A 26,361-nucleotide genomic window follows, 5' to 3' on the forward strand; every position below is an offset into this window, starting at 1 on the left:
CTCAGAAGTATGTATTCACTGAATCATCTTAGGGTTGCAAGTCTCATACTAAAAATAACTCTTTATCCTATTACAGCACCTATTGTTAGGTAAACAAGAATTAAAGAGCAAATCACTTAGACTGCTTGCCAAAAGTTCTCCATAGGATACCCCAAATCAACTAAATACTTATCATTCAAATTGATCTTATATAATGATCTTGGCTTTGCTGATAATCTTCTCACCAAGTTACCAGTAACAGACACTGAAACATGACCTACGAGCATAATCATTCAATAAATAGAATGATGTAATTGGGTTTAATGTTGAGTAACACTTTATTGGTCTGTTGGATTAATTTTGATGAAGATTGAATTGGTATATATAACCACTGCCGAGCATTTGTTGGCAAACGTTGCTGTGGACATGAGGAAAGGTGGTCTAGCCATGAACTTCTTCAGGATTTCATTAATATGCCCAGGTTTGTTCAATTTAAGATTTTCCTTTGTTGTTAAGCAAGTTAAGTTTACCTGGTAATTAAAGAATTTGAATTCCTGATGAGGTACTTTCAACTCATTGAATATTATTTCTCATTCTGACTCAGTATCTTCATGCATGCATGCATGTATTTAAATACAGAAAAAAAACTCATCACTAAATCTTGGATTATTTCAAATAGTGTTTTACTTACAGTAATTTATTTTTCTTTAGGGTCTTCTGGAGTAATTTACAATATAAAAATCATTGTATAACAAAATTCTTATGAAATATTATTTATTGATATAAGACATTTTAAACATTGGGTTTTTTGTATTATTTATATTTGTTGTTAGTCAAAGGACAGACTCTAGGAGTGAGTTACAGGATATAGCAATTTCTGTTTTTAGCTTTAGAGGCACAGCACAACACAATTTACAATGAGTCACAGCTTAACCAAAACCAGGACCTCCTTTTTTTCTAACAAAAAGAAAAGCAATGAAAATAAGCAAATAAACGCAGAAAGCATGTTTCACGTATTTCTTTCAGCTAGCATTTTAAGTTTTAACACAACAAACTTTTACATGAAAAATATAATGTATGTGAACATGCAAACCAATTTGTTTGAAATGATCAATAAACTACAGTAAGAAATTAATGAAACTGTCTTTTAACTGAAATAGCCATTCTATATAGCTGTTCATGAAAGAATGAAATAACAATGTGGGATATCTGAGATGTCAATTTGTTCTTTATTTCAAATTTGTTCTGTACAACACAAAACATATAGACATATTAGTCAAAGAAAAATTTTGACTTAATGTTAGATGAAAGTTCTTTCAAAATCACAATTTTATTCATAAATGTAATTTATAAGAACAGACACATGGAATAGTTATTGATGAAGTTGTTCATGTTTATATTTAAGGTGGTTTTACTTAAAAGTCTTTCTGTGTTGTCTCTTCAGTATTTTTATACACTGCAGCAGAAATTCAGATATTAATTAACCCAGTGAATTTGCCTGAAAACATGCTTCCCGGTACTCAGTTAAGTCGAGCTTACGATAAGGATGTAGCTGGAAAAGCAGATGCCTATCGCTTTCTGAATAAAACAAAGGATTTTGTCATCGATGCAAGTAAATACATTTTAGCATTTTAATTTTTGTTTTCTGCTTATTACTTTTAAGATTCAGGCTTTAAAGAAAATTATTATTTAATTAAAACTAACTGTCCTATTTTATTTCTGGGTTAAAGCCTGGTGTAGATAGTTACATAAACAATTTCTAAAGGAGCTTCCCACCTCTTGCCTGCTCCACCTTCCTGATATCCCAATGTTGCCCCAAATGTTTCTTAAAGAAAGAAAAAAATTATGCGTTAATTTGGCATGAGAGTCATCCCATTCTTTTTAGAAAAAAAAGGGTTTTTAATAATAGGAAAAGCCCTGGCTGGTGTAGCTCAGTGGATTGAGCGCGGGCCTGCGAACCACAGGATCGTGGTTCCATTCCCAGTCAGGGCACATGCCTGGGTGGCGAGGGCCAGTTCCCAGCAGGGAACTCACGAGAGGCAACCATACATTGATGTTTCTCTCCTTCTCTCCTTCCTTTCCTCTGTAAAGATAAATAAATAAAATCTTTAAAAAAATAATAGGAAAAATGTTCCAGATTATTCACTTTTGTACTAATTTAAAAAGGAATTAATTAATGATAATACAATAGACTTTTAAAAAGTTGAGCTGCTGTATAATAAAACTGAGCATTCCTGATACTTGAATACGAACTATGTGCACAAGGAAAGAAAATAATGCACTTTATAAGTACTGTATTGTAAGATCAAAAACATAATGTCTTAAATAAAACCATTTAAAATTGGCACCATAAAAAATACATCACAAAACAATTTGACTGAAAATGAAAATAAACTCCATAAAGTAAGAAGTTAATGGAACTGGCCCAGGGAATTGAAATGTTTGTGAAAAGGCAGAATAAACAAGTCAGTTCAGACGGGGAATACGCGCTGTGCTTTGCAGTCCCCGCAGACCCCTGTGCCTGACCAGTTGGTTTGCACAGCAGGTGTCCAGTAGGTTCAAAGAAAATGTGCAACTGCAAATCATTACGCTGAGTAAAGTAAGCCAGTCAGAGAAAGATAAATATCATATGATCTTGCTCGTATGTGGAATCTAATGAACAAAATAAACTGACAAACAATAGAAAACATCGAGTCATGGAGACATGGAATAGATGACAGTGTTCGGGGTTGGTGAGGAGGTGTGTCCAGATGAAAGAAGGTGAAGGGATTAGATAAGCATCCTGTACACAAACCCCTAGATACAGACAACAGCGTGGTGAGGCCAGAGGGAAGGGGGTCCGCAGCCAGAGTTAGGAGGACAGAGGCAAAGAAGGAAGAATGGGAACAACTTTGATAATGTAAAGAATGAAAATAAAGTGAAAACAATCCAAAAAGATCTTTGTTTTTGCAATCGATAATCCAACTAAGGCCAGTTACAAGTACAAATATGTTTCTAAATTCTTCTAAAGTAGACTCCGCCTATTTTCATACCAGGATGTTTTTTACTCAGGTTATGATTTGTAAAACTGAGTAGATGTTAGTTTAAAAGTAAGACCTATGATAGCATACCTTTGTCCACATTTTAGCTAGCTATCGTTATGTGTATGTACTCATTTGTGCGCAATGGTCGAGAAATGTTAAAATATTGTCCAACATAATTTTTATAAATTAAAAATGGCTTTAGGAACAAGAATAGACAGCTTTGTTGTCTCATTTGTTGCCCAGTGTTGTTTCACTTGAACACATGGCTTATGGTTCAGCACAGTCCCCCAGTCTGAGAATAAGGCCGACCCCTTGCCTCAGAAGTCCACTCTATGCTCTGTTAACTCACCTTCTGCTCTTCCTCTCAATAACCAGGGCTGTCCCTTAAAACCCCAAATTCTAAATATCTGAACAATCCTAGGCCTTCTGTTGCCTCACAAGAAGGGTCAAGACCCTGGAGGCCTTCCTTTAGAGGGAGTTTCTGATTCCTTGTGGTCCACCCCCTCACACTTTCTCATTGCCTGCTGTTTGGACCTAAAGCATTTTTTTTTCTATTTGACCTTTCCTGGGGGTGATACCACAGACCTTGGCCTGAATCCCAGAAGAAACCCCCAACCTCTTTGCACATCTTTTCCTTAATAATGTGGAAATATCTGAATCTAATTATATGAAGAATATGAGCCCACTTAAAATCCCTGTTTCTCATATACTTGTTATCCTTGGTAATTGCCTAAGATGAAATCTCCTGCAAATATGCATTTATCGTCTTCTCTGTTCTCATCCCCACACTACACCAAGCTTCCTCTTCCCATAACGTAATCTCGTATTCTTCTTGCATTCTCATATCTTTTAATTATTGTCTGTGAAATCCCCATTATGTAGCAGATACATAAATCAGTAAATAAATAAATCTCTTACATTCTGAACCTCTTTTGTGACACCTCCCCACTTCTTGCTTTAACTAGAATTTGTTGTCATGTGGGGCAAGCGCAGCATGCCTGGAGCTGGTGTTACTCACTCACCCACGTAGCTCATATCTCCGCATCAGGAAGTGGGGCGTCATCATTCTTTAGACTCCCGAGGCTGACTGCATATCATTACTCTGATCCTTTTTAGAAAGTCCCTTGCTCGTTTTGAGGATATCTGGCTCCTTATAAAACCTACTAATCACCCCCTCGCTGGCTCTGGAGACTTGAATATATCATTCACAGTAATTCCCCCTGCTTCAGCTCTGCCACCATCCCTTCGGTTGCTTCCGTATTCACAGTATGGCCCATCCAGCACTCTCAACCCCTCTACCTTCCCTAGTGTGAGCCCTGTTCCTAAATCCCTGTGACTTCAAAATCTGCTCCCATCTATACAGTTCCATGGCTGTGGCTAGAACCTCATTAGCACCTGGAACAATTCTCCTTTACTATTAATCTCAGACATCTCACTCCCACACTTTTTTCAGCCTTTTATTCCATTTTTTCTACTATGTTGTTTTGTTGATAACACGAAGGCTGAAAATCCACTGATGAATTTCCTTTGTATAATTCATCTCTTCTCTTTACTTTCCTATCTAGCATTATGATCCATATTTCAACCCCTCCTTGACAATATTCTCAGATAGTTGCCTTGTTATTCTTCTATACATTTTACCTAGGAAAACTCCAGCATGAAATAAATCCAACAGTTGATGTTTCCTGTCATACTCGGGCTGATGAGTTTTGTTAGAGAAAACCACAAAAACCAGTACATTAACACCAAATTTCACTTGGCCCTATATGCTTTCTGGCACTCTTTCAAAATTTCTCTACTTAGATCTTCTTTTCCTTTGCCAACTTGGCTATTTTAAATTTTCTCCAATTTCGTTTCAAATCTCCTACTCAACTAAAGTCTCTTCTCTTGTCAATTGAACTTCACTCGCATATTTGAGAAAAACAATGTAAGCATTCAGGTGAAAGTGTTCCTTTGCTGTTACTTAGAGACAGTTGGTATTTTACAATCTACCTGTTCTTTATGCTGCTTTGTCACAAAGAAAGATGTCGGCTTTCTTTTATCTACTTCCATTTCTTCCCACTTTGTTCTGAGTTCCATGTTCTTCCCTTCTTCGGAGATCCTGCTGAACAGCTTTTACTCTTTTCCTGATGTTATATTTTTCTTCTTTTTTTGCTGGTTCCTTTCCATTAAGTTTTAAGTAGCCTTTTAAGTCTTTTCTATGCAAATAAGACCCACTCTTGATGAACATCCCTCTTTTTTTATTGTCTTCCTTTTGACATTTTATAGACTATTTCTTGTTTCTTACTAGCCAAACATCTTTAAAGAATTCTCTGCACCACTTTTTTCCCTCCTGGACCTTCTGTTTATTCTTACACAAAAGTTAGTTTTGGATAGTGACAGATGACACCACCAAGACATCACACCATAAACAGCAATCTTCCTTATTGTTAAATCAATACCATGTTTCAGATTTTATATCATATAGTCCCTAATATTTAGAACATTTTGTAGCATTCCATACTTTTGAATCATTCTCATCCTCTGACTCCTGTGACACTATACTCTGGCAGGTTTCCCCATCTCCATTCTTTTGTTGCCCTGCCCCTTTGGTTCCTCTTCCTCCTCTTTGATCTTTTTTTTTTTGACATGTGTTTTTTTCTCTATTCTGTGTGTGTTTGCATTTTTCAGGGCTCTTTAGGTCTTCTCTTCACACTCTGTACGTTCTGCCTGAGCAACCTCAGCTATCCCTTAATTATAATTACAATACATATTCTGATGATCCCAAATATATATAGAGAGCACAAATACTGTGACTAAACTTCCAACTTTATAAAAATATTCACCATTATATTCAACTGAATTATTCAAATCTGGACTGGTTGTTTTGTCTCCAGATCTCTTTCTACTTTAACCATTATGTGATTAACATAAAGCAATCCTCTTTAATACAGCCAATCACTGAGGCATATAACCCTTAACCTTGCTAATCATCATCTACTATTGTCCAGGACATCACAAACACCATCATGCGTGGTATGTTTTCTGTTATATTTTTTGCAAAAACAACTGTGACAGGCATGCTGACTGACTCCTTTTGTCATACCTTCCACCTCTGATCAATCACTGAATCCCATGAATATTAAAGCTAGAGATATTTACCTCATCTTTATGAACACTATCTGAAGTTACTTTCCCAATACTTTTCCTCTAGATTTTTACACCTACCTCCTCCTCACTGATCTCCTTGCTTCCTGAATTTTTGCACAATTTTCTCTTCACTGACTTGATAATTTTAAGTACAAACAGGCTCATATCACTATAAATCTTTGATATCTAGATCTATTATTTTTCTCTTTTATCTATCATCTATCTATCTATCTAATCTATCATCTCTCTACTGTCTATCATCTACCACTGTCATACCACTTATAACTCTTTGATAGATTCCTAATTTCCTCAAATTATAATCCAAACTCTTTAAATTGACACAACAGTATCTGGAAAATGTAGCTTCTTTTTATCTTTCCAGACTCAAAAGATATCACTCTCCATAAAATGCCATATATTTTAGTCAAAATATGCATCTTCTAATGCATAAATCCTCTTCTGTCCGTGGGCCTTAGCAGAACGCACTCTTTTCTCCTCTACTCTTCTTCACCTAACCAACTCCTTCAAATTTATCATGCATTAGTTCAGAAATACTTCCTTCTGGGAAGTAATTTCAGGGTCCACCCTGCTTCCAACATTAGGTAAAGTGCTCTTATGTTTTTCTAAGTCATCCTTTAGCAATTTTATTTCTCTGACTATATCTCTTGGGCACAAGGACTATGCCCGATTCACTTCTTTAAGCCTTGATTATGTATCTGTATGCATGTTCCTACACTAAAAGATCCTTGGTTGTGTTTCTAATTCTCCAAACTCTTCAAATCTGCATGCCCCATATATCAGTTTTCTGGAGCTCCATAACAAACCACTCCAAAATATAGCTGCTTAAAACAACACTGAGTTTTATTTTTCATAAGTCTGTTTGTTTAGATTACTATTTTTCCCTCTTGATTTTTTTCACTTTGGTTTTGCTTAGGTTCACTCATAAGGCTGAATCTAAAAGTTTGTTCATGTTGCTTGAAAAGGAAAGCCCGTGTTAACTTCTGAAACCTAGTTTGTCAACTTCTAGTGCTTCAGTGAATCCAACAGATTCTATTGAAATACAAATTGCTTAATGCATCATCAATAGTTATACTGGTACTCTTCCTACCTTGTATCCTTGAGACCAAAATTTGGGCTAAAAATATCTGCTTAGGATAGAGAGGGGAGGAGAGATTCACAGAATTACTTAATCAAGTTTTAGTCTCATTAATCTGGCTGGAGGAGACTTATTAGCAAACATTATAATAAACAACCACCCAGTGGCTGAACCTACTAATATTCTCTGTAGGTTTGATCCAACACTACCCTTTGAGATTGTTTATCGTTCTGTTTGTAAAGGGATATATGAGCTCCCCTTAAATTTGAAAGAAGTTCAACATTGTGTTGTTCTTGTTTCTTTTCATGATTTTACTTGACTAATCACTCCATACAATTTTTTTAAATGCAGCAAAAAATTAAATGAATTTTTTTCTTACAAGAAAAATGTTTAGTCTGTATTAAATCCATTACCTAAGAATAGTTAGTATGTATATTTTAAAAACAGTTATTTATGGGTAGTAGTGACTTTCCCATAATTAAGGGTAATCTTTGCTCTCTCTGCTTTTGTGAGTCAAAACTTTCTAAGAATACACCAAATATTTTAAATAGATATTCTTTGTTAGAAATTGATGACTGTCTTTAAAAATGCCCAAATGTAATGGAACTAATCTTGCCTACAATGATAATAATACAAAATATTGTTTTTATTAGTATTTTGGTTTTCTTCCCTTTTCCTATACTTTTGATTGTTGTCTTGATTTAAAATACTTTGTTATTTTACACCCAGGTCATGAGCTAGCCCAGCAAGGAATTGATTGCTTTTAAAGTAAAGAGCATATAGGCCCTGGCTGGTGTAGCTCAGTGGACTGAGCACGGGTCTGCGAACCAGAGGATCGCGGTTCGATTCCCAGTCAGGGCATATGCCTGGGTTGCAGGCCAGTTCCCGGCAGGGGACACATGATGCATTGTGTGTCCTCGGCAGAGGCAACCATACATTGATATTTCTCTCCCTCTCTGCTTCCCTTCCCCTCTAAAGATAAATAAATAANGAGGATCGCGGTTCGATTCCCAGTCAGGGCACATGCCTGGGTTGCAGGCCAGTTCCCGGCAGGGGACACACGATGCATTGTGTGTCCTCGGCAGAGGCAACCATACATTGATATTTCTCTCCCTCTCTGCTTCCCTTCCCCTCTAAAGATACATAAATAAAATATTTAAAAAAAAAAAAGTAAAGAGCATATGAAATAATCTTTATGGAGGCAGCATGCCTCCTTCGATAACAGGCATCTTTGTGACCAAGTTTCCCTGGGTGCCAGCTCAAAATTAGACCAAACCTACTTAGGATTTTAGGTAAACTAATAATAACTAACCAAGTTAATTTGAATAACTGTTTTTTGTCTGTTAATAAAATGTAGGCATATATTGTGATCACAATATAATCTTTGTCATTCATGGTCTCTGTAATCTTTGGAAATGGTTTTCACTGAAAATGTTTAAAATCAAACTACAGTTGAGTAAAAATATAAGTCTAAATAGTAACATTTAAAAAAATAAGTCTCCCTGGCTGGTGTAGCTCAGTGGATTGAGCACACGCCTGCGAACCAGAGGATCTCGGTTCGGTTCCCAGTCAGGGCACATGCCTGGGTTGCAGGCTGGTTCCCTGCAGGCCAACTCCCAGCAGGGGACACACAAAAGGCAACCATACATTGGTGTTTCTCTCCCTCTCTCCTTTTCCCTCTAAAGATAAATAAATAAATAAAATCTTTTTTAAAAATAAATAAATAAATAAATAAGTCAATTATCAGTGTTTTGTATTATTTTCATGTTTTGTCTTTGTGAGATAGAAAAAAATAAAAATGGGTAAGATTTTAGATTCTCAAAAACTCATAAAGTATGTTTCTACATATTTATGTGAATTATAATTTGTGGATTATCTCTTTACTAGGTTCTGGGATAATCACTTCTACAAAAAGTTTTAATTATGAAACTGATCCTAGAAGGTTTTTATTGATAGTGGACACTGGGGGGGTTGTGAGACACGTTTTGACCATTAATATCATTGATGTTCCGGAACCTCCAGACTGTACTGCTGATCCCCAGTTTTCTTTAGGCACAGGTATGATACATCATTTTCTTCCAGTTTACTTTTAACAGCTCTTTATTTTAATATAATTTTTATTTAATTCTTGTTCACGTACAGGTTTCTGTCTTATATTCCCAACCCTGCCCGCCCCCCACCCCATGCTCCCCGCCTCCCTCCCCTTTCCACCCCCCACCCTTAGTTATTGTCCATGTGTCCTTTATACTTGTTCATGTGAGTCCATTCCCTTTTCCCCTATGATTCTCTCCCCTCTCCCCTCTGGACCCTGTCAGCCTGTTCCATATTTGAGTGTCATTGGTTGTATTTTGCTTGCTTGTTTGGTTTGTTTAGAATCCTTAACAGCTCTTTATAATGAAGAAAGCAGGCACATTTTTCTAGTTGGAGACACTAGTGACTTTTTAGTGTGCATATACTGTTTATATAAATATGTGAAAATATTCATGTATACAAGAAAACAAATATTCATGTATATAATCTCTCTATTGAACTGTTTAGAAAAAAATATTTGCCAGGTAGAAATTCTTCCTCCACATTTAAGAGGTTAGAGAACAAATAAACTAAAAACAATAATATAGATTCTTCTAAAGACTTGTAAAAAGAAATGAGGCAGGAGAGAAAAAATAAATAATAGGCTTTGATAGCAATACATAAATTTAAATCTTCACTTATGAAAATATCACAAGGAGCAATTGATTTTAATACCTTTTAGGTTCCAAGGGTATTTTCATACTATAAAAATAAATAATGTGTGTGTGTTTGTATGTGGTTGACCAAGTCAAAGACATATGGGAAGATTTCTCTAAAGAACTGACAATACTTTAAGTCCAAGCCCTTTACTGAGTAAATAAGCAAGAAATGAAGGAACAGTGTTTCGAGGTGTTCAATCTACAGCCCACGAGACACATGTGTCCCAAGATGGCTACAAATATGGCCCAGCAAAATTTATAAATTTAATTTAAACATTAGGAGATGTTTTGTGATTATGTGTCACAATGTATTTAATGTGTAGCCCAAGACAATTCTTCATCTAGTGTGGCCCAGAGCCACAAAATGTTGGACACCTCTGATGAAGGAACTTTATGTACGAGTGCCTTGAGGCAGGATAGAACAGGGGAAGGAGAATTGAAAGTCTACCGTGACTGTAAAGGAGATATCACTAACTAATATTATTCAAAATGATTGTTGAAAGGTAAATGGGTGGTTTAAGAATCTTGTTTTTTGCCCTAAAGGTGTGGTAATCCTTTTAAATATTTTAAGCAGATAAGTGTTTTAAATAGAACCATCTGGTTAACTGTAAAGAAATATTTGAAGGGAACAAACATAAGAAGAGGTATCAAGAGATTTTATAAATGGCCATATAACAAATATTTTGGGGTTTGAAGGCTAAAAGGCAAAATTAGGGATATTATTTATGTAGTACTTATATAACAATGTAGAAGACAAATTTATATACATTTTCTTTATAAATTTTTAAAAATATAATAGTAGCAACATTTGGTTAAAAATTTTATAATAGAGGTCTCCTAATGAAAAATAAATAATTTTATTCTTTTGAGAAGATAATTTTTTTACTGGGTGGGAGGATTAAATGACTCAATGTCAATGAATGATTTTCCTTGCTTGGCTAATAAATGAGAATAACTCAGAATATTGTTTTGGTTATAGCCTAATACTGATTTATTTTTGTGAATATAACCAGTTATCATTGAATATTTTATGTTTTTTTAAATATTTGCTGACCACTGTTCTCCTGCTACATAGAAATATTGTGAGGAGTGCTTAGTCTTATAATTCTGATGCTCATCATATTTCTTTATCACAGCTATAGTGACTTCATATAGTAGCACAATGTTTTGCTACATAATTCAATAACCAAATAATCTACACTCCATTTGCCTTAAAAGTACAGAATTCAAAGTTCATTTTTCTCTTCTTATTTAGCCAAGATAGGTAAGCACGGTAATAAATAATGCATGGCACTCATAATGCTGTTATGACTGGATTACTGTGGTCCATAGTATGTGAAGTAAGGAGAGCACCAGATATGGTCTCTATCTCTATTACCAAAGTGCCAGCCTGGTAAGAATGCAGCAGTAGACAATATGTAAACAATTGGGTGTACATGTTTTCTGTTACACTTTATAAACACTGAAATTTGAATTCCATGTAAATTTCACATGTCACAATATATTGTTTCTTCTGACTTTTTTTTGTTTTACCATTTGTAAATGTAAAAACCATTCTTAGCTTACAGACCCTATAGAACAGACAGCAGTCTAGATTTGGCTCATGGATGGTAGTTTGAAGACCAATGGAATAGAGAGAAGAAGACTAATTAATTATCAGGTTATGTGAGTAATTCAGAAACAGAATGGTATAGTTTTGCCTGAGATGGTTATGGAGGTAAATATTAAAAAATAGTATGGAGATATTTAAATAGTAAATGAGTCTGGTATTAAATTAATATAAGAGTGGAAGAATTTGAGGTTTCTGATTTACATAACTGGCTTAAAGATCCTCAGTTGAAATAGAAAAATCTAGAAATAGACCAAATTTGGAGAGAAAAATAATGAGATCACTTTTGAACATCTTGTTTTTGATATGTCTTTGATATATCAAAGCAGAGTTGAAGTAAGTAGTTAGGCTCAGAGAGCTTGCCTAGGGCTATAAATGTTTTGTAATTAAAACCATGGATTTGGATGAGATTATTCAACTAAAGAGTAGAGAATTAGAAGAATGAAGGGCATGTAGCCAAACCTTGAGGAACTCCTACACTCAATGATGTGAGGAAGAAACTCAGCCTGCCAAGGAGGATAAGAAGCCGCAAACGTGGTGATGGAAAAAGAGAGTTATGCCCTGAATGGCAAAGAAAGAGTGTTGAAAGAGAGTGCCTGGGTCTTTTAGTAGACTTGAATTCCATAACCAAGTAAGATGAGGTATTGAAATGTCCGTTGCATTTTGTTCATGATGTGGGGATAATGATAACTAATGAGCTTACCGAGAACTAATTCATTGGTGTTGCAGGGGTAGAAGCCAGAATGCAGCAGATTGAGCAGTGAGATTGTGAACATATAAGCCATTTTTTAAAAGAAATCTACATGTCAAACTAGAAAGAAGGCAGTGGCAAAACTATATTGAATTAAGAGTTTTGTCTGATGTATTTGGTTTAAACAGAGACTTTTGGGTAATTTTACAAACAAATGAGGAGAATACATTTGACTGGGTGGTTGAAGACACATGAAAGAGAAAGTAGGAGAGAGATGGGATCAAAGTTTAGGTGAAATCAATTAACCAAGCATTTGTTAATCTCATCTATCATATAAAACTTTATATACCAATATTTACACATTCAATTCATTGTTATATTTACCAAGTTCAAAATTCCTTAAAACTTTAAGCTTTCTCCTTTCAGATGGTACTTTGTAATCTCTAAAAGAGTGCTAGTGAATTTTTAGGGTCTCAGTTTATTTGAGTGTGTGCCTGAAAAAAATATTCTCTGTCATTCTAATTAAAATATAGTAATTTTGAAAGCATGCATTATTATCTTTTGATCTGAAAAGTCATCAATGTAATCTATAATTTTTAAAAATATATTTTAAAAACTTAAAATTATTTTGAAATTGAACCCTATAAATTAAAACAAGTTTTTCATTTAATTAAACTGTCATTTAAATACCTTTTAAATTGCTTATAAAATAGAGTAGAATGTTTCTATATGCACCTCTATTATATTGTGCTGAAATATCATATTCATTTTCTGAAAAACTATAAAAGGGACACTGATTACATTCAGAAATGCCATGTTTATTATGGTGATGCAAAAGTATAACCTTTTTCTGATTTTGATTATTAAAGGCAGTGCTCTCTGATAACCATGTGCAGCTCTTTCTTGGAGAAACACATGCACACATACACATGCACACTTCTTCAATAATGATCTTGGCTATGCAGGCGAATAAGTAAACTACAATACCTGCATAGATCTTTTGCTGGTTTGGTTTTGGTTTGTATGTTTCTCTTGATCAAGGAATAATAGTCTAAGCAGCCCCACCAAGCTCCTGGTGATGTACAGCCCCTTCTATGTCACACTGCAAACCCCTGAGTCCTTGTTTCCCATTCCTATTGTTGCTTGTGTCTAGGATAAGGAGGGGTAAAAGTGTGTGCACTCAAGGATGACAGAATAGGTTGGTGGCTAACAGAGACAGCAGGTTCCTAAGTTGTTGTTTAAGATTTGAAAAGCACTCATAAGGATTTTGTCTGATATGAGGACTTAATGGATGTCTAGGAACCTTGCCAAGCTTTATTTTCCCAGGCATTTTTTAGAGGTACTCAGAAGTTTTAGAGAAAATCCAATAGATTTGGAATGATTTTTTTCTTTTTTTTTCTTTTGTGCCAAGAAGAAAAAGCAAGAGCCAACTGCGTAAATGCTAAAGTCAACTAAGATGGACTTCAGTATCAATTGGGTTTGACATCATGGAGGAAGCCTTTGATGACTTTTTGGGAGAAGTTTCAGTATTTGTAGTGGGGGCAGAACTTCTAGTCGAGTGGACTAAAGACTTAATGGGAGGTAAAGAAATATAAGAAAACCTCCATCCTTGAATGGCAGGGGAGAGACAGGGCCATAGTTAAAATGTGCTCCAGGTTAGGGTGTTGTTACTGCTTCTCCTTCTCCTCCTCCTCTTGTCCTTCTTCTTCTGTTGCTGCTGCTTTAGTGGAATTGTTAACAAAAAGTTGACAGTCGTTGGGGGTATTTGAAAGTAAAAGATAAAGTTAGAGTCAAGTTCCTGAGAAAGTGGACAGGGATTATCATTAGTGAATATCTCTCTTTTCACTATGAATGGAGGAAAAAAGGTGCAAATTAGTTAGTGGGGTTGTAGATTGTATGGGGAAAGGTGAGATGTCACTAGTCTAATTGTTCCTATTTATTCTGTGCAGCAAGAAGAGAGATCTCTCAAGGGAAGTAAGAAAGAAAGGAGGGGGTAAGAGTTTTGGGACAAAAATACAAGGTTTGAAATAATTTATGTAGAAAGTTGAATAAACAGAACAGAGACTTGCTTAAGCGCATTGAGGGTCCAACATACTTATTCTTCTCTTAATTTTCTTTGCATATAATTATCCAGGTTTATGTTATGAAGTATCACTAAATCTGACATCTATTTAAATGGTAAACAATGTAAAACAATTTAAACTCAATTTTCAGATTATTTGAGTCAAAAACAAGTTGTAGATGCCAGTGTATTTCTAGCACACAATTTACTTCATTTATCATTCCACTTAAAAATATTTATCTTAAAATTAGTTTTATTATGTATTTGCTATTAAGAAAAAAAACTGGGGCACATAAAAATTGAGACACGTAATTCTTTTAACCTATGTATCACCCAAACATGGTACTTTCAATATAATAAAAGTTTTTGACATAATGAAAGCTGATATATAGATATTTTTTTGCTTACGTATCTCCCAATTGTGGTACTTTCAACATAGTAGAAGAGTAAGTCCAAACGTCAAATTATTGACACTTTGGCAGCAACTTCACATTAATCTTAAGCCTGTAGTTTGCTTTCTCTTTCCTTTTTCCCACAGCTTTTCTGTGTTACTCTTTGCATAACACAAGGTTGGATAGAAACTTGAGAGGCTATTTACTAGGATTTGCTGAATTTGTTTCTTTTCTTAGAAAAAAAACCTTAACTTTATTATGAAATTAGGTCACATTCTATCTTCAAGTTACACTCAGGGCAGGCTTTTGTGTAATTATATTTCTTCTTCATTCTGTATTTTTTCTAAGAAAAGAAACAAATTGGAAGACATGCCTCTAGGCCGTGGCCACTTGTCTTTCTTATGTTATTATCTTCACCTACCTCGCAATCTCCTGGTCACTCACTTTAATTACAATTATGTTAGAAAAGCAAAGATCAATTAAATATAGTTGCACAACATGTTAAAATTTAAATTTATCATATCATATAAGTTTGGTGCTAAATGTATGTAAGGAATAGAAAAATTTAAAATGTCTTATTACTTAACTTGAGTTAAACTTGTACTGTAGAAACTGTAATAAAGTAGAGAGAGACAGAGAGAGAGAGAGAGAAAGACCAGACAAACAAATAAAATAGTGGACCTGAGTCTTTGTTGGAGTCACCCTTTCTGTATTGTTTGTGTTTGGGGTTTTTTTACCCATGGTCAAGGCTATGGGAAAATGTGAAAAGGGATGTGAGAGTTGGAAGTCAATCAGTTGTCTGCAAAAATATTTCCAAGAAAACGCTCCTCCATGCGTGGCCTAGTCAGGTCTAGAAACTGGAGTACAAGAAATCTTTTGTGAGGCTACGCCTCTGGATCTCCACGTGAGGGTCTATCAACATACCTGTCATGCTCTTCTTCTTTAAGCTATTGTTGCTATAAACAGAGCCAGGAAATAAGGAAAGGCACTAGTAGGGGCCAGAAAGGTAATAGGAAGTCAAAGAGAAAACTATAAAAATAAGAAAAATGTATAACCATCTTAAAATATGACCTGAAACCCACTATGCAATCTAAAATGAGTATTATTCTGTTTTTATTACATAAAGAGTTAATAAATGCATCATGTACTTTAATTTTTGATGTACCATGTTGATTTTTGCTTCACAGCTACCTTAGAAATTGATGAGGACTATCCATTATTTCGGCCCCTTTATAGAGTGACAGCGACAGACGAGGACTCTTCGAATGGTGATAGACTGATGGTAAATGGTGACCATTGTGTGAGATGTATACTTCACTTTGGCATAATGTGCTATGCTTCAGAAATATTTCTCAAGAATAGTTAATATGTTTAATTTGATAATTAGAGGGACTATAATGACATTGATAACCATATAACACAATATTCGGGGTAATGTTAGAAATAGCATTTTAAGGGTTTTTTTTTGACATGTACATGATAATAATATGACTCCTAACAGACACGGGCAGCGGACAGGATGATGTCAGTGCTGAACTGAAACTGGGGCTTTGCCTTTTGGATGCTGTTGAGAACTATTTCACTTCTCTAGCTATTTCAATGGCACATGTGAATGTGATTATATTTTCGTGTTGTTTCAATATCCTAATTACTCACTGTAAGAGTCTTGCTTTTCTCATAATTGATTCATGGTTGTAAAGTTTTTTAGAGATTTGGCAAAATAAAAAGAATCCATAAAGCTCAGTCCAGAGAATTCAGTGGTACATTGGACTCCAAAAGTCAGCATGCTTGCTCTGCAGGTGTTCCTTTTAAACATGTGAGGAGAGAGTTTACTACTTTTAATTCAGTAACTCATAGTATGAAGTCATGGAGCACCGAATGAGGGTGAAGTAATGGAGCTGTCAGGTGACCGGGGTCAAGTAGTACCCCTTGGGTCAGGCTTTACCACTGATCAGTGATGGGATCCTGGGGAAGTCACTTAGTCCCTCTTGCCCTTGATTTCCACAGCTAACCTTCAGTGATGTACGGGCTCTTGTCAGTGTACCCAAAATCCCAGCTCAAAAATATTTTGTTATAGACCAGCCGATATCACTTTAATATAAAATTGTTAAGAAATACGAGAGCTTTTCTATTAGATATGTATTTTCAATAAATGAAAAAAATAACCTATTGTCCAGTTGAAAATACTTATTACCAATTATGTCATTTGCAGGAATATGATAGGGACCCACAGGTGATTATTTTAAAATGTAGAGTTTTGAGATTTACTTACCTTGTTAAAGGCTAGATCTTTATCAGATTAGAAAAATACACACATATAATTGAACTTTTCTTTATTTAAATAATCAAATAACATTTATTTTCAGATGATTTTGTGAACATATATCTACTGCCACCTTTTTCTTAGAGGTGAAGGTAAATAAATAAAAAAGAAAGATAAATTTAAAACTTCATATTTAAATGCATTAATATTTGAAACTGGTTTATATCTTTATAATTTATGTTTTGATGACTAAAATTCAAGTTTAGTGACAGTGATTTTATTTTTATTCTGTACAGGCTTTTAGACTTGTGTTAGTGTACAGAACCAGAATTAAGTTTTTGGTTTGAAATATCTCTTAGAAAAATATATACAGTGTTGTGCAGCTCTGTAAAAATACAACAAATCTTTTGGTTATACTAATGCTAAACAACTCTTATTTTTCCTGTATTCTGCATTGGTATATGCCAGTGGTTCTAATACAAATTTGAACATAAGGAAAGATAAATTAATCAGTGTGAAAATAGAGAACATTTTTCATATTTGCTTTATTATAATGTCTTAATGATCTCCTCAATACCTTTTCATTTATTTTGGTGTGAGTAATGCTTATTGTGATTTTCTAGTACTCCATTGAGACACAGTTATCTGGACCAAAGAAAGGGGCAAATTCTTTTGGAGTGGATTCTGTGAATGGCATTGTTAGCTTGAGAGGCAACGATACCTTGGATTTTGATGCTGGATATCATGTAATCAATTAATTTACTTCTTATTTTACGTAGAGTGACAGGAACATTTTCTAGTGTTGGACTCTGCCTAAAAAAAATAAACACATTATTATGGAAAAGGAAAGTAATATTTAGTGTTAGGCATTTATGAAAACTAGTGCAGTTAACCAAAAGTCCAGATCCAGCCCTTCCACTTACTCAAAACATACAGATCACATTTTAACTTTTTAGATCTATGTAAAGAAGTTTATGCTAAATGAAATAAGCCAGTCAGAGAAAGAAAAATGACATGTGATTTCACTCAAATGTAGAATATAAGGAGCAAGCTGAACTAGCAAGGAAAACATAGACAGACTCATAGATGTAGAAACAAGATGATGGCTAATGGTGGGAGGAGGGAAGTGGGTAGAGAAATTGAGCAAAGGGAAAAAGGACTCATACACATGGACAATAGTATTGATTGCTAAGGGGAGGGGGTAAAAGAGGACTAAATGGTAACGAGGAATAATACAGTAAAGATTAAATAAAACTAAATAACAAAAAAGAAGTTTAAGAAAAAACATTTTAAGTGACTTTCTAATCAGGAAAATTAAATCAGCATATAATAAAATTTAAATCTTTCTGAATATCAAAGAAACAAAAGAAATTTAAAATTAAACCTTTCATACTGAAACTATTTGAACATTCATATCCTGCCCCACTTAATATTGGCAAAACACAAAAGTAGCCAAGGTAAGATCAGATATAAACTTTATAAATAAATTTGAAACTAATATGGTAGAAAAGAACAATGTCTGATATTTCTATGAGAAAGACAATTTAATGAAAACATTGTTGGGAAGATTTTTCTGAGTGGAAAATGAAGGATATGTAAGTAGAACCAACTGATTGGAAAGGAGGTAGCTACATAACCTATCTGTATAGAAATGCAGTGCTATATTTGAGAAATAAATAAACAAATAAATTAGTAGTCGTAAACCGTCATTACAAAAGTCCTCAGCAAGTATTATTTCAATAAAGTAATTGAGAAAATATCCATAAGGCAGAAAATATAAGAATTTACAAAAATAGAGAATATGCTGCTAGATTTATTTGGAGAAAGAAGCATTGATAATTGAAGATGATCTCATCTTTCTAGACTAAAAGAACGTAAATAGTGGAAGAAAGTCAATGATTTCAATATCAGTTTCAGTTTGGATATACGGAATGTATAGGATGGTGGAGACGCTAATGACACATATCTATAAGCAGTGTGTGTGGTAGACTACAATGTGAAGTTAACATTAGGTGGACAAAGATTCAAAATTATACATATGAGCCACACATTAAGCAGTTCAGCTCCAAACTTAAGGCCATTTTCTGCCTCACTCCCTCTGCTTTCCTTTGACTCACACATTCCATTGAATTTCTGCTAAGTCCTTTAAGACCTATTTCATTTTTCCACTCCATAGCTCAGCAGTTCATTGTACAGCATTTGATATGTTAGTACCTATCCAAGACACTCAGTGCAATCATTACCAGCTTCTTTTTCAGCCCATGCTCTTTTTATACATTGTGAAGGTTTATTGAAAGTTTGCTTAAGAATTGTTTTAGTGGATATCTTACTGCCTCAGCAGTATTGTTTTTTAAATTTTATTTACTTTTTATTTATTTATCTTTTGAGAGAGGAGAAGGGAGGGAGAAAGAGAGTTAGAGAAACATCAATGTCTGAGAGATACATGGAGATGAAAAGGTTGCCTGTCTCATGTACACAACTGAGGACCTGGCCTATAACCCAGGCATATGCTCTGACTGGGAATCGAACCAGTGACCTTTTGGTTCACAGGCTGGCACTCAATCCACCGAGCCACACTGGCCAGGGCACTACAATGTTTTTTGTTTATTTGTTTTTTTTTTCTAAAGGTCACTTGCTGACATGTATGAATAGATAATACCTAAAGGGTTCGATATGTGACAGGATGGTGAGGGAAATATTTGAGATTTGATGACATTCTAACTCTTGAAGTTACCTCCTTCCTGTTATTGATGCCAAAGAGTAACTCATTGTCTGGTTTCTAGGGTTTAGCATCAAGCACCCTGCTTTGTAAAGAGCTTCAATGTGTTGTACTTTGGATTTATAATTGAATCTGGAATTCATTCACTATTTTTTGTTCAGTTTAAGCTATATTTAGGTACACAGCTAAGTTATACAGCCCTTAGAGTAAAATAATAGTATGCAAAATGAAGCTACTTTGAAATACACAACTGATCTAGTTACCTAAGAAAGCACTTATATTTTTTAACTGCCCTGAAAAAATATAAATATATCTCTACAGAAGAAAAATATAAAGACATTGCTAATAGAAGGGAAACAACTAGCAGGAGACATAAAGAGGTATATTACCAAATAGCGTATTGTTACATTTTTAAAAATTCTTTTCCAGGTTTTCCAGCTTACACTGAGAGCAACAGACACCACAGGTCTGTTTTGTCAAGGGACACTAATTATCAAAATCAGAAACATAAATGATGAGAAGCCTCAATTTGAGTAAGCGTATTTGTTTTAAAGTGTAACCATAAAAAATGACTAAACTTTTCATATGTTACAAATAACGATAATAAAGATCATATAGGCATATAGAAAATAGTTTATGCTATAATATTGAAAATCTATGATTATATACCCATGATTGATACATATAGATAATAAAATATATACTAGGAAGTACTGTAAAACAAATGCAAAAATGACCAACATTGTAATATGGTGAAAGGATTTTTGTGTGTTTTTTTTCTTTCGTTGTTTTTCCCCAAAGGTTTTGTAGTATTCTTTTAAGTATATTTTATTGATTATGCTATTATAGTTTTCTCAATTTCCCCGCTTTGTCCCTCCTCCACCCTGTACCCCCTAACCCTTCAGCATTGCCCCCTTAGTTCATGTTCATAGGTTGTACATATAAGTTCTCTGAGTTCTCTGTTTCCTATACCATTATTGACCTCTCCCCATCTATTTCATGCCTACCAATTATGCTTCTTTTTCCCTGTGCCTTTCCTCATTGGTCCCTCCCTTCTGCCTGCCCACTGAACTCCTTCCACGTGATGGCCATTTCTCTGATTCTGTTCCTGTTCTGGCTGTTTGCTTAGTTTTTGTTTCTGTTGACTTTCTTTTCTTTTAGGATCATTTGTTGATAGTTGTGAGTTTGTTGTCTTTTTACTGTTCATATTTTTTATCTTCTTTTTTTAGAGAAGTCCCTTTAACATTTCATGCCACGTCCAGCCCCAGCTCCGCCAACCATGCTGTCTGACAAAGTCTGAGTGTGGGGAGGACGACTTCAAAAAAGTGTGTTCCGGCCTGGCGGACGTGGCATGAATGGATGTGTGCTGTTGATTTTAATCTTGCTGTCTCTTAGTGTTCTAACCTTTACTTTTTTGATAATTTGGAATCTCCTAGAAATGCTGACCATTCTCAGAGCTGAACAGCAACTAAGTCAGGCTGAGAACAATGTACCTTGGCCTTTCCCCAGAATAACACCTCCTTCCCTGACCTGATTAAGCAACTGTAGGATAAGATGATATCCTAGTAGGGGGCCTGGAATACCCAAGGCAGCCCCCTTAAGTAAGTCCCGAGGCAAATCCCCTCTAATGAAATAGCCCCTGAATGTCTAAAGTTGTTAGAATAACAGCCCCTCCTTTACCTTGAATAGGGATATATATCTATTACAATCAGACAAGCAAAGAAATAGGAAAAGCTAGTTAACTATTAAGCATATAGAAAACAGTTACTAGGAAGATAGAGTTTATAGTACACAGAGAAATATTTTAGATAGAAAGATAGATAGCTAAGTTAGACGTTACAAAGGCTTATAATGAATTTCGTAACCTCTGCTCGGTCTAGCGTACCTGTTGCCCGTGACAAATTCTAAGAACTTTAATAAACAATAAGACATTCAAATTGTGTACATAGAGCTATTTCAAATTGTCTGATTAATGGTTCTCCTGGTCAAAATAACTTTTGTTTAACATAACTGACACTATGGGAACTTTCGTACTTTTCCTGGTTACCTTTGTATTGATTTTTTCTGCTTAACTGATCATGCTATGCACCTGTAAATGTTAATCACTACCAAAAATGAAAATATAAAAACCTGCTTGTACTTGCAATAAACGGAACAGTGCTTCACCTGCCTTTGAGCTGTGTAGTTGCCCGTTACCCAGCGCCGACGCCTGTCCTCACCTGGAGGGACCCGTGGACCCTGCTGTGGCTGAACCGCAGCAATTTCATATAATAAGGAATTAGTGATGATGCACTTTTTTAATTTGACCTTATCTGGGAAGCACTTTATCTGCCCTTCCATTCTAAATGATGGCTTTGCTGGATAGAGTAATCTTGGATGTAGGTCCTTGCCTTTCATGACTTGGAATACTTCTTTCCAGCCCCTTCTTGCCTGCAAGGTTTCTTTTGAGAAACCAGTTTATAATCTTATGGGCACTCCTTTGTAGTTAACTCTCTCCTTTCCTCTTGCTGCTTTTAAGATTCTGTCTTTGTCTTTAATCTTGGGTAACTTAATGATGATGTGCCTTGGTGTGTTTCTCTTTGAGTCCAACTTCTTTGGGACTCCCTGGGCTTCCTGGACTTCCTAGAAGTCTATTTCCTTTGACAGATTGGGGAAGTTTCCCTTCATTATTTGTTCAAATAGGTTTTCAGTTTCTTACTGTACTTCTTCTCCTTCTGGCACCCCTATAATTCAGATATTGGGACATTTCAAGTTGTCCCAGAGGTTCCTAAATCTCTCTTCACTTTTTTTGAGTTTTTGTTTCTTCAATCTGTTCTGGTTGGATATTTATTTCTTCCTTTTGTTCCAAATCATTGATTTGAGTCCTGTTTCCTTCCTGTCACTCTTGGTTCCCTGGATATTTTGCTTTATTTCATTTTGAATATCTTTTGTTTGTTCTTTCATTTTTTGAACAAGTTCAATCAGTTCTGCAAGCATTTTGATTACCAGGGTTTTAAGTTCTCCATCAGAGAGGTTGGCTATCTCCTCATCACTCAGCTCTGTTTCTGAGGTTTTGCTCTGTTCTTTTATTTGGGCCATATTTTTTTATCTTGGTACAGCTGATTGGTTGTAAGGGGGTGGGGCCCAACAGGGCAACCCTCCTTACTGAATGCAGCACGGCCTGTGGGGGAGGGGCCACAGAGGGAACAGTGCAGCTGCCTGCTTCTCTCTAACACCCTTTCCAACCAACTCTCTAGTGAGACTGGGAGTTTCTTCCACTGTGGCAACCACTGTAGTGCACAGTCGGCTCTGAGTCTCAGTTTCCCTTTAAGCCAGCTCCCCTTCCTGCCTCCCGGTCCTCCGCCTTGCCCCAAGTTCTCTCTGTTCACTGACTTACCTGTCTGGTCGTTTGGTTGACTGTTTCTTTAACTCTGGTTGTCAGAGTTTCATGCAGTTTGATTTTCTGGCACTTCTGCTTGTTTATTGATTTTACATTGGTTGTTATCCTCCTTTTGATTGTGTGAGGAAGCAAAGGGTTCCTACTTATCCCTCCATCTTGGCCAGAACTCAGTTTTTTAACATTCTTACATAGCTTTTCAATAAATATATTAATATGAAATAATAAAATATTTAATTTAAACTCCTTTCCTCCCATACTCTGAGGTTTAACTGTGGCATTCAAAAACATTTGCAAATTATAAATGTCTATTAAATGTTATTTTTTTACTTGAAAATGTAGCAAGTCTACTACTACAATCTAAGAATAACCAGTTATTTTTTATTATTTTACTTAATTTTTTCATCACCATTTGTTCTTCCTATACTCTCTTCCACCTCCACATACCCTCCCATCAAATATTTTTTAATCAATAAAGAGAAAAAAGAAAAATAGCAGTATTCAAATATTTTTCTTCTATCACTAAGATATATCTTTACAGATGAAGGAGAGTAACTCACTGAGTCCTCAGATTCCCTTTAACTTATATTATTTGAACAATAGAAGCAAATATGAAACTTAGTTTCTCCTTTATTTCTGAGCACAGTTACCCTAACTGTTAACTTACATTTGTAGTTAAGGCACCACCAAGTTTTTGAAGGTTGTCTTCATACCTTCAACAAGAATGAACTTTTTGCTTTTATTTGGAATAATTTAATGCTAGAAATTAAAAGCAATAAAAAATCACTAAAATATTATGCCCGAATATTATTTTCATCTCTATGTGACACATTATGTTCAATTACAGTGAAACAGAGAAGGAAATAATATAGAGTGATCCAAGATGTAAGTATTGAGAGTTACATTATATTTTGGTCTAACAAAGAAAGCTCAGTGTCTAGGGGAAGCCGCACTGGACTCTGCTGGTCAACAAGGTTGCTCAGAGGAATGATGTCATCCCCTCACCTCCTTTTCCTTTGACTTTACAATTTTTGAGGACATCCTTCAATCTCTTTTTTAACCCCAGATTTAGTCTTTCCTTCTTTTTAAATTTGTACCAAGTTATGGTACCTATCACACAGCATAATAGCTAATTATATGTGTGTTGTCCATAAGCAGTGAGATACTCAGGAGCAGGTTTAGTTCTGTGTGTATAAAGAGAAACAACACAAGGTGGGTTATTAATAAATGTCTGGTGCTTGAATGGTAAGTTGAATTTAAAAAATTAAGGTTTAGAAATGTTTTGAAAATTGATTAGGAACTTTAATTGTAATTTAAAAAGATGAGCAATAAATTTACAAGAAATATTTTGATATTTTGCTTTTGTTTGTATCACTTGGACAGGATTTCATCCCACAAGAAAACAAAATGAGAATGACTGTATTAAGTCCCTGTATTCAATTACTAACTATTCCATACATTTGATTCTGGAAGCAATAGAGGTGCACTGTTTCAGTCTGTGTTTTTAGTTTTGATCTCTGATGTGACGATATCCTTGATATCTGGCATGATGTCAGATACTGAGTGATTAAAAATTAATGTGTATGCAAAAAATTAAGTAACTTTGTGCCCCAAAAGGATTTTCTTAACAGTTTAATACTTTTAAAATTCTTAAATTCTTTTTTCTTTTTAATATATTTTATTGATTATGCCATTACAGTTGTCTCATTTTCCACCTTCATTCCCCTCCACCCCGCACAGCCCTCCCCCACCATTCCACCCCTTTAGTTTATGTCTATGTGTCATGAGTTCTTTAGATTCTATATTTTCCATACTATTCTTGCCCTCCCCCTATTTTCTAACTACCGTCTATGCTACTTATTCTCTGTACTTTCTCCTCCCTTCTCCTCCTCACACTCCCCTGTTGCTAACCCTCCATGTGATCTCCATTTCTATGGTTCTGTTCCTGATCTAGCTGTCCTCTTAGTTTGATTTTGTTTTAGGTGTGGTTGTTAATAACTGTGAGTTTGCTGTCCTTTCACTGTTCATATTTTTATCTTCTTTTTCTTAGATAAGTCACTTTAACATTTCATATAAGGGCTTGGTGATAAGGAACTCCTTGAATTTGACCTTATCTGAGAAGTACTTTATCTGCCCTTCCATTCTAAATGATGGCTTTGCTGGATAGAGTAATCTTGGATGTAGTTCCTTGCCTTTCATGACTTGTAATACTTCTTTCCAGCCCTTTCTTGCCTGAAAGGTCTCTTTTGAGAAATCCGCTGACAGTCTGATGGGCACTCCTTTGTAGGTGACTGTCCCCTTATCTCTTGCTACTTCTAGGATTCTCTCCTTCATTTTAATCTTGGCTAATGTAATGGTGATGTGCCTTGGTGTGTTCCTTCTTGGGCCCAACTTCTTTGGGACTCTCTGAGCTTCCTGGATTTCCCGGAAGTCTATTTTCTTTGCCATATGGGGGAAGTTCTCCTTTAGTATTTGTTCAGATAAGTTTTCCACTTGTTGCTTTTCCTCTTCCCCTTCTGGTACCCCTATAATCTGGATCTTGGAAAGTTTAAAGATGTCCTGGAGGTTCCTAAGCATCTCCTCATTTTTTTTTTCAATTCTTGTTTCTTCATTCTTTTTAAAAATATTTTATTTATTTATTTTTAGAGAGAGGGGAAGGGAGGGAGAAACAGAGTGAGAGAAACATCAATGTATAGTTGCCTCTCAGGTGGCCCCCAATGGGGACCCAGCCCACAACCCAGGCATGTGCCCTGACTGGGAATCAAACCAGCGGCCCTTTGCTTCACAGGCCCACTCTCAATCCACTGAGCTATACCAGGGCTCTTGTTTCTTCATTCTTTTCTGTTTGGTCATTTTTTTTCTTCCTTCTGGTCCACTCCATTGACTTTAGTCCTAGTTTTCTTTCCATCGCTATTGGTTTTCTGTGCATTTCCCTTCATTTCAATTAGTTTAGCCTTCATTTGTTCTTCTAATTTGTCACTAAAATCAACTAGTTCTGTGAGCATCCTGATCACCAGTATTTTGAACTGTGCATCTAATAAGTTGGCTATCTCGTCATGGCTTAGAAGTATTGGCTCTGGGGCTTTAAACTTTCTTGAGCCATAATGTTTTGGTCTGTTCATGCTTGTTAAGTATGAGGGGTGGAGCCTTAGGTGTTCATCAGCATGGGGTGACCCAGTAGCTGGGTTGTGATGCTGTATGTGGGGGCAGGGTCAGAGAGGGGCAATGGCGTTTGTTCTGCTCTTTCTCAGATTTTGGTCCCCTCTGCTGCTTCCTGCAAGCAAACTGGGCCC

General features: G+C 35.5%; 1 protein-coding gene across 7 annotated transcripts in view; it reads left to right on the top strand.

Moving 5' to 3' along the window:
- The first annotated feature begins 383 nt into the window (after nucleotides 1-383).
- The window catches only part of LOC119000988 (protocadherin Fat 4-like), a 119,675-nt gene continuing 93,697 nt past the window's right edge, over nucleotides 384-26,361 (top strand). For 6 of the 7 annotated variants that reach the window (XM_037066154.1, XM_037066157.1, XM_037066156.1 and 3 more), the window contains exons 1-6: nucleotides 384-460; nucleotides 1,424-1,591; nucleotides 9,115-9,285; nucleotides 15,898-15,992; nucleotides 17,597-17,719; nucleotides 20,122-20,225. In XM_037066154.1, the coding sequence (XP_036922049.1) occupies nucleotides 406-460; nucleotides 1,424-1,591; nucleotides 9,115-9,285; nucleotides 15,898-15,992; nucleotides 17,597-17,719; nucleotides 20,122-20,225 (716 nt within the window). In that variant the 5' untranslated portion in view covers nucleotides 384-405. The remainder of the gene's footprint in view (nucleotides 461-1,423; nucleotides 1,592-9,114; nucleotides 9,286-15,897; nucleotides 15,993-17,596; nucleotides 17,720-20,121; nucleotides 20,226-26,361) is intronic. The other variant, XM_037066159.1, reaches the window with a different exon arrangement.

The sequence above is a fragment of the Sturnira hondurensis genome, unplaced genomic scaffold (assembly GCF_014824575.4).
Source record: "Sturnira hondurensis isolate 20B ecotype Veracruz unplaced genomic scaffold, ASM1482457v3 Scaffold0016462, whole genome shotgun sequence".
Lineage (NCBI taxonomy): Eukaryota > Metazoa > Chordata > Mammalia > Chiroptera > Phyllostomidae > Sturnira > Sturnira hondurensis.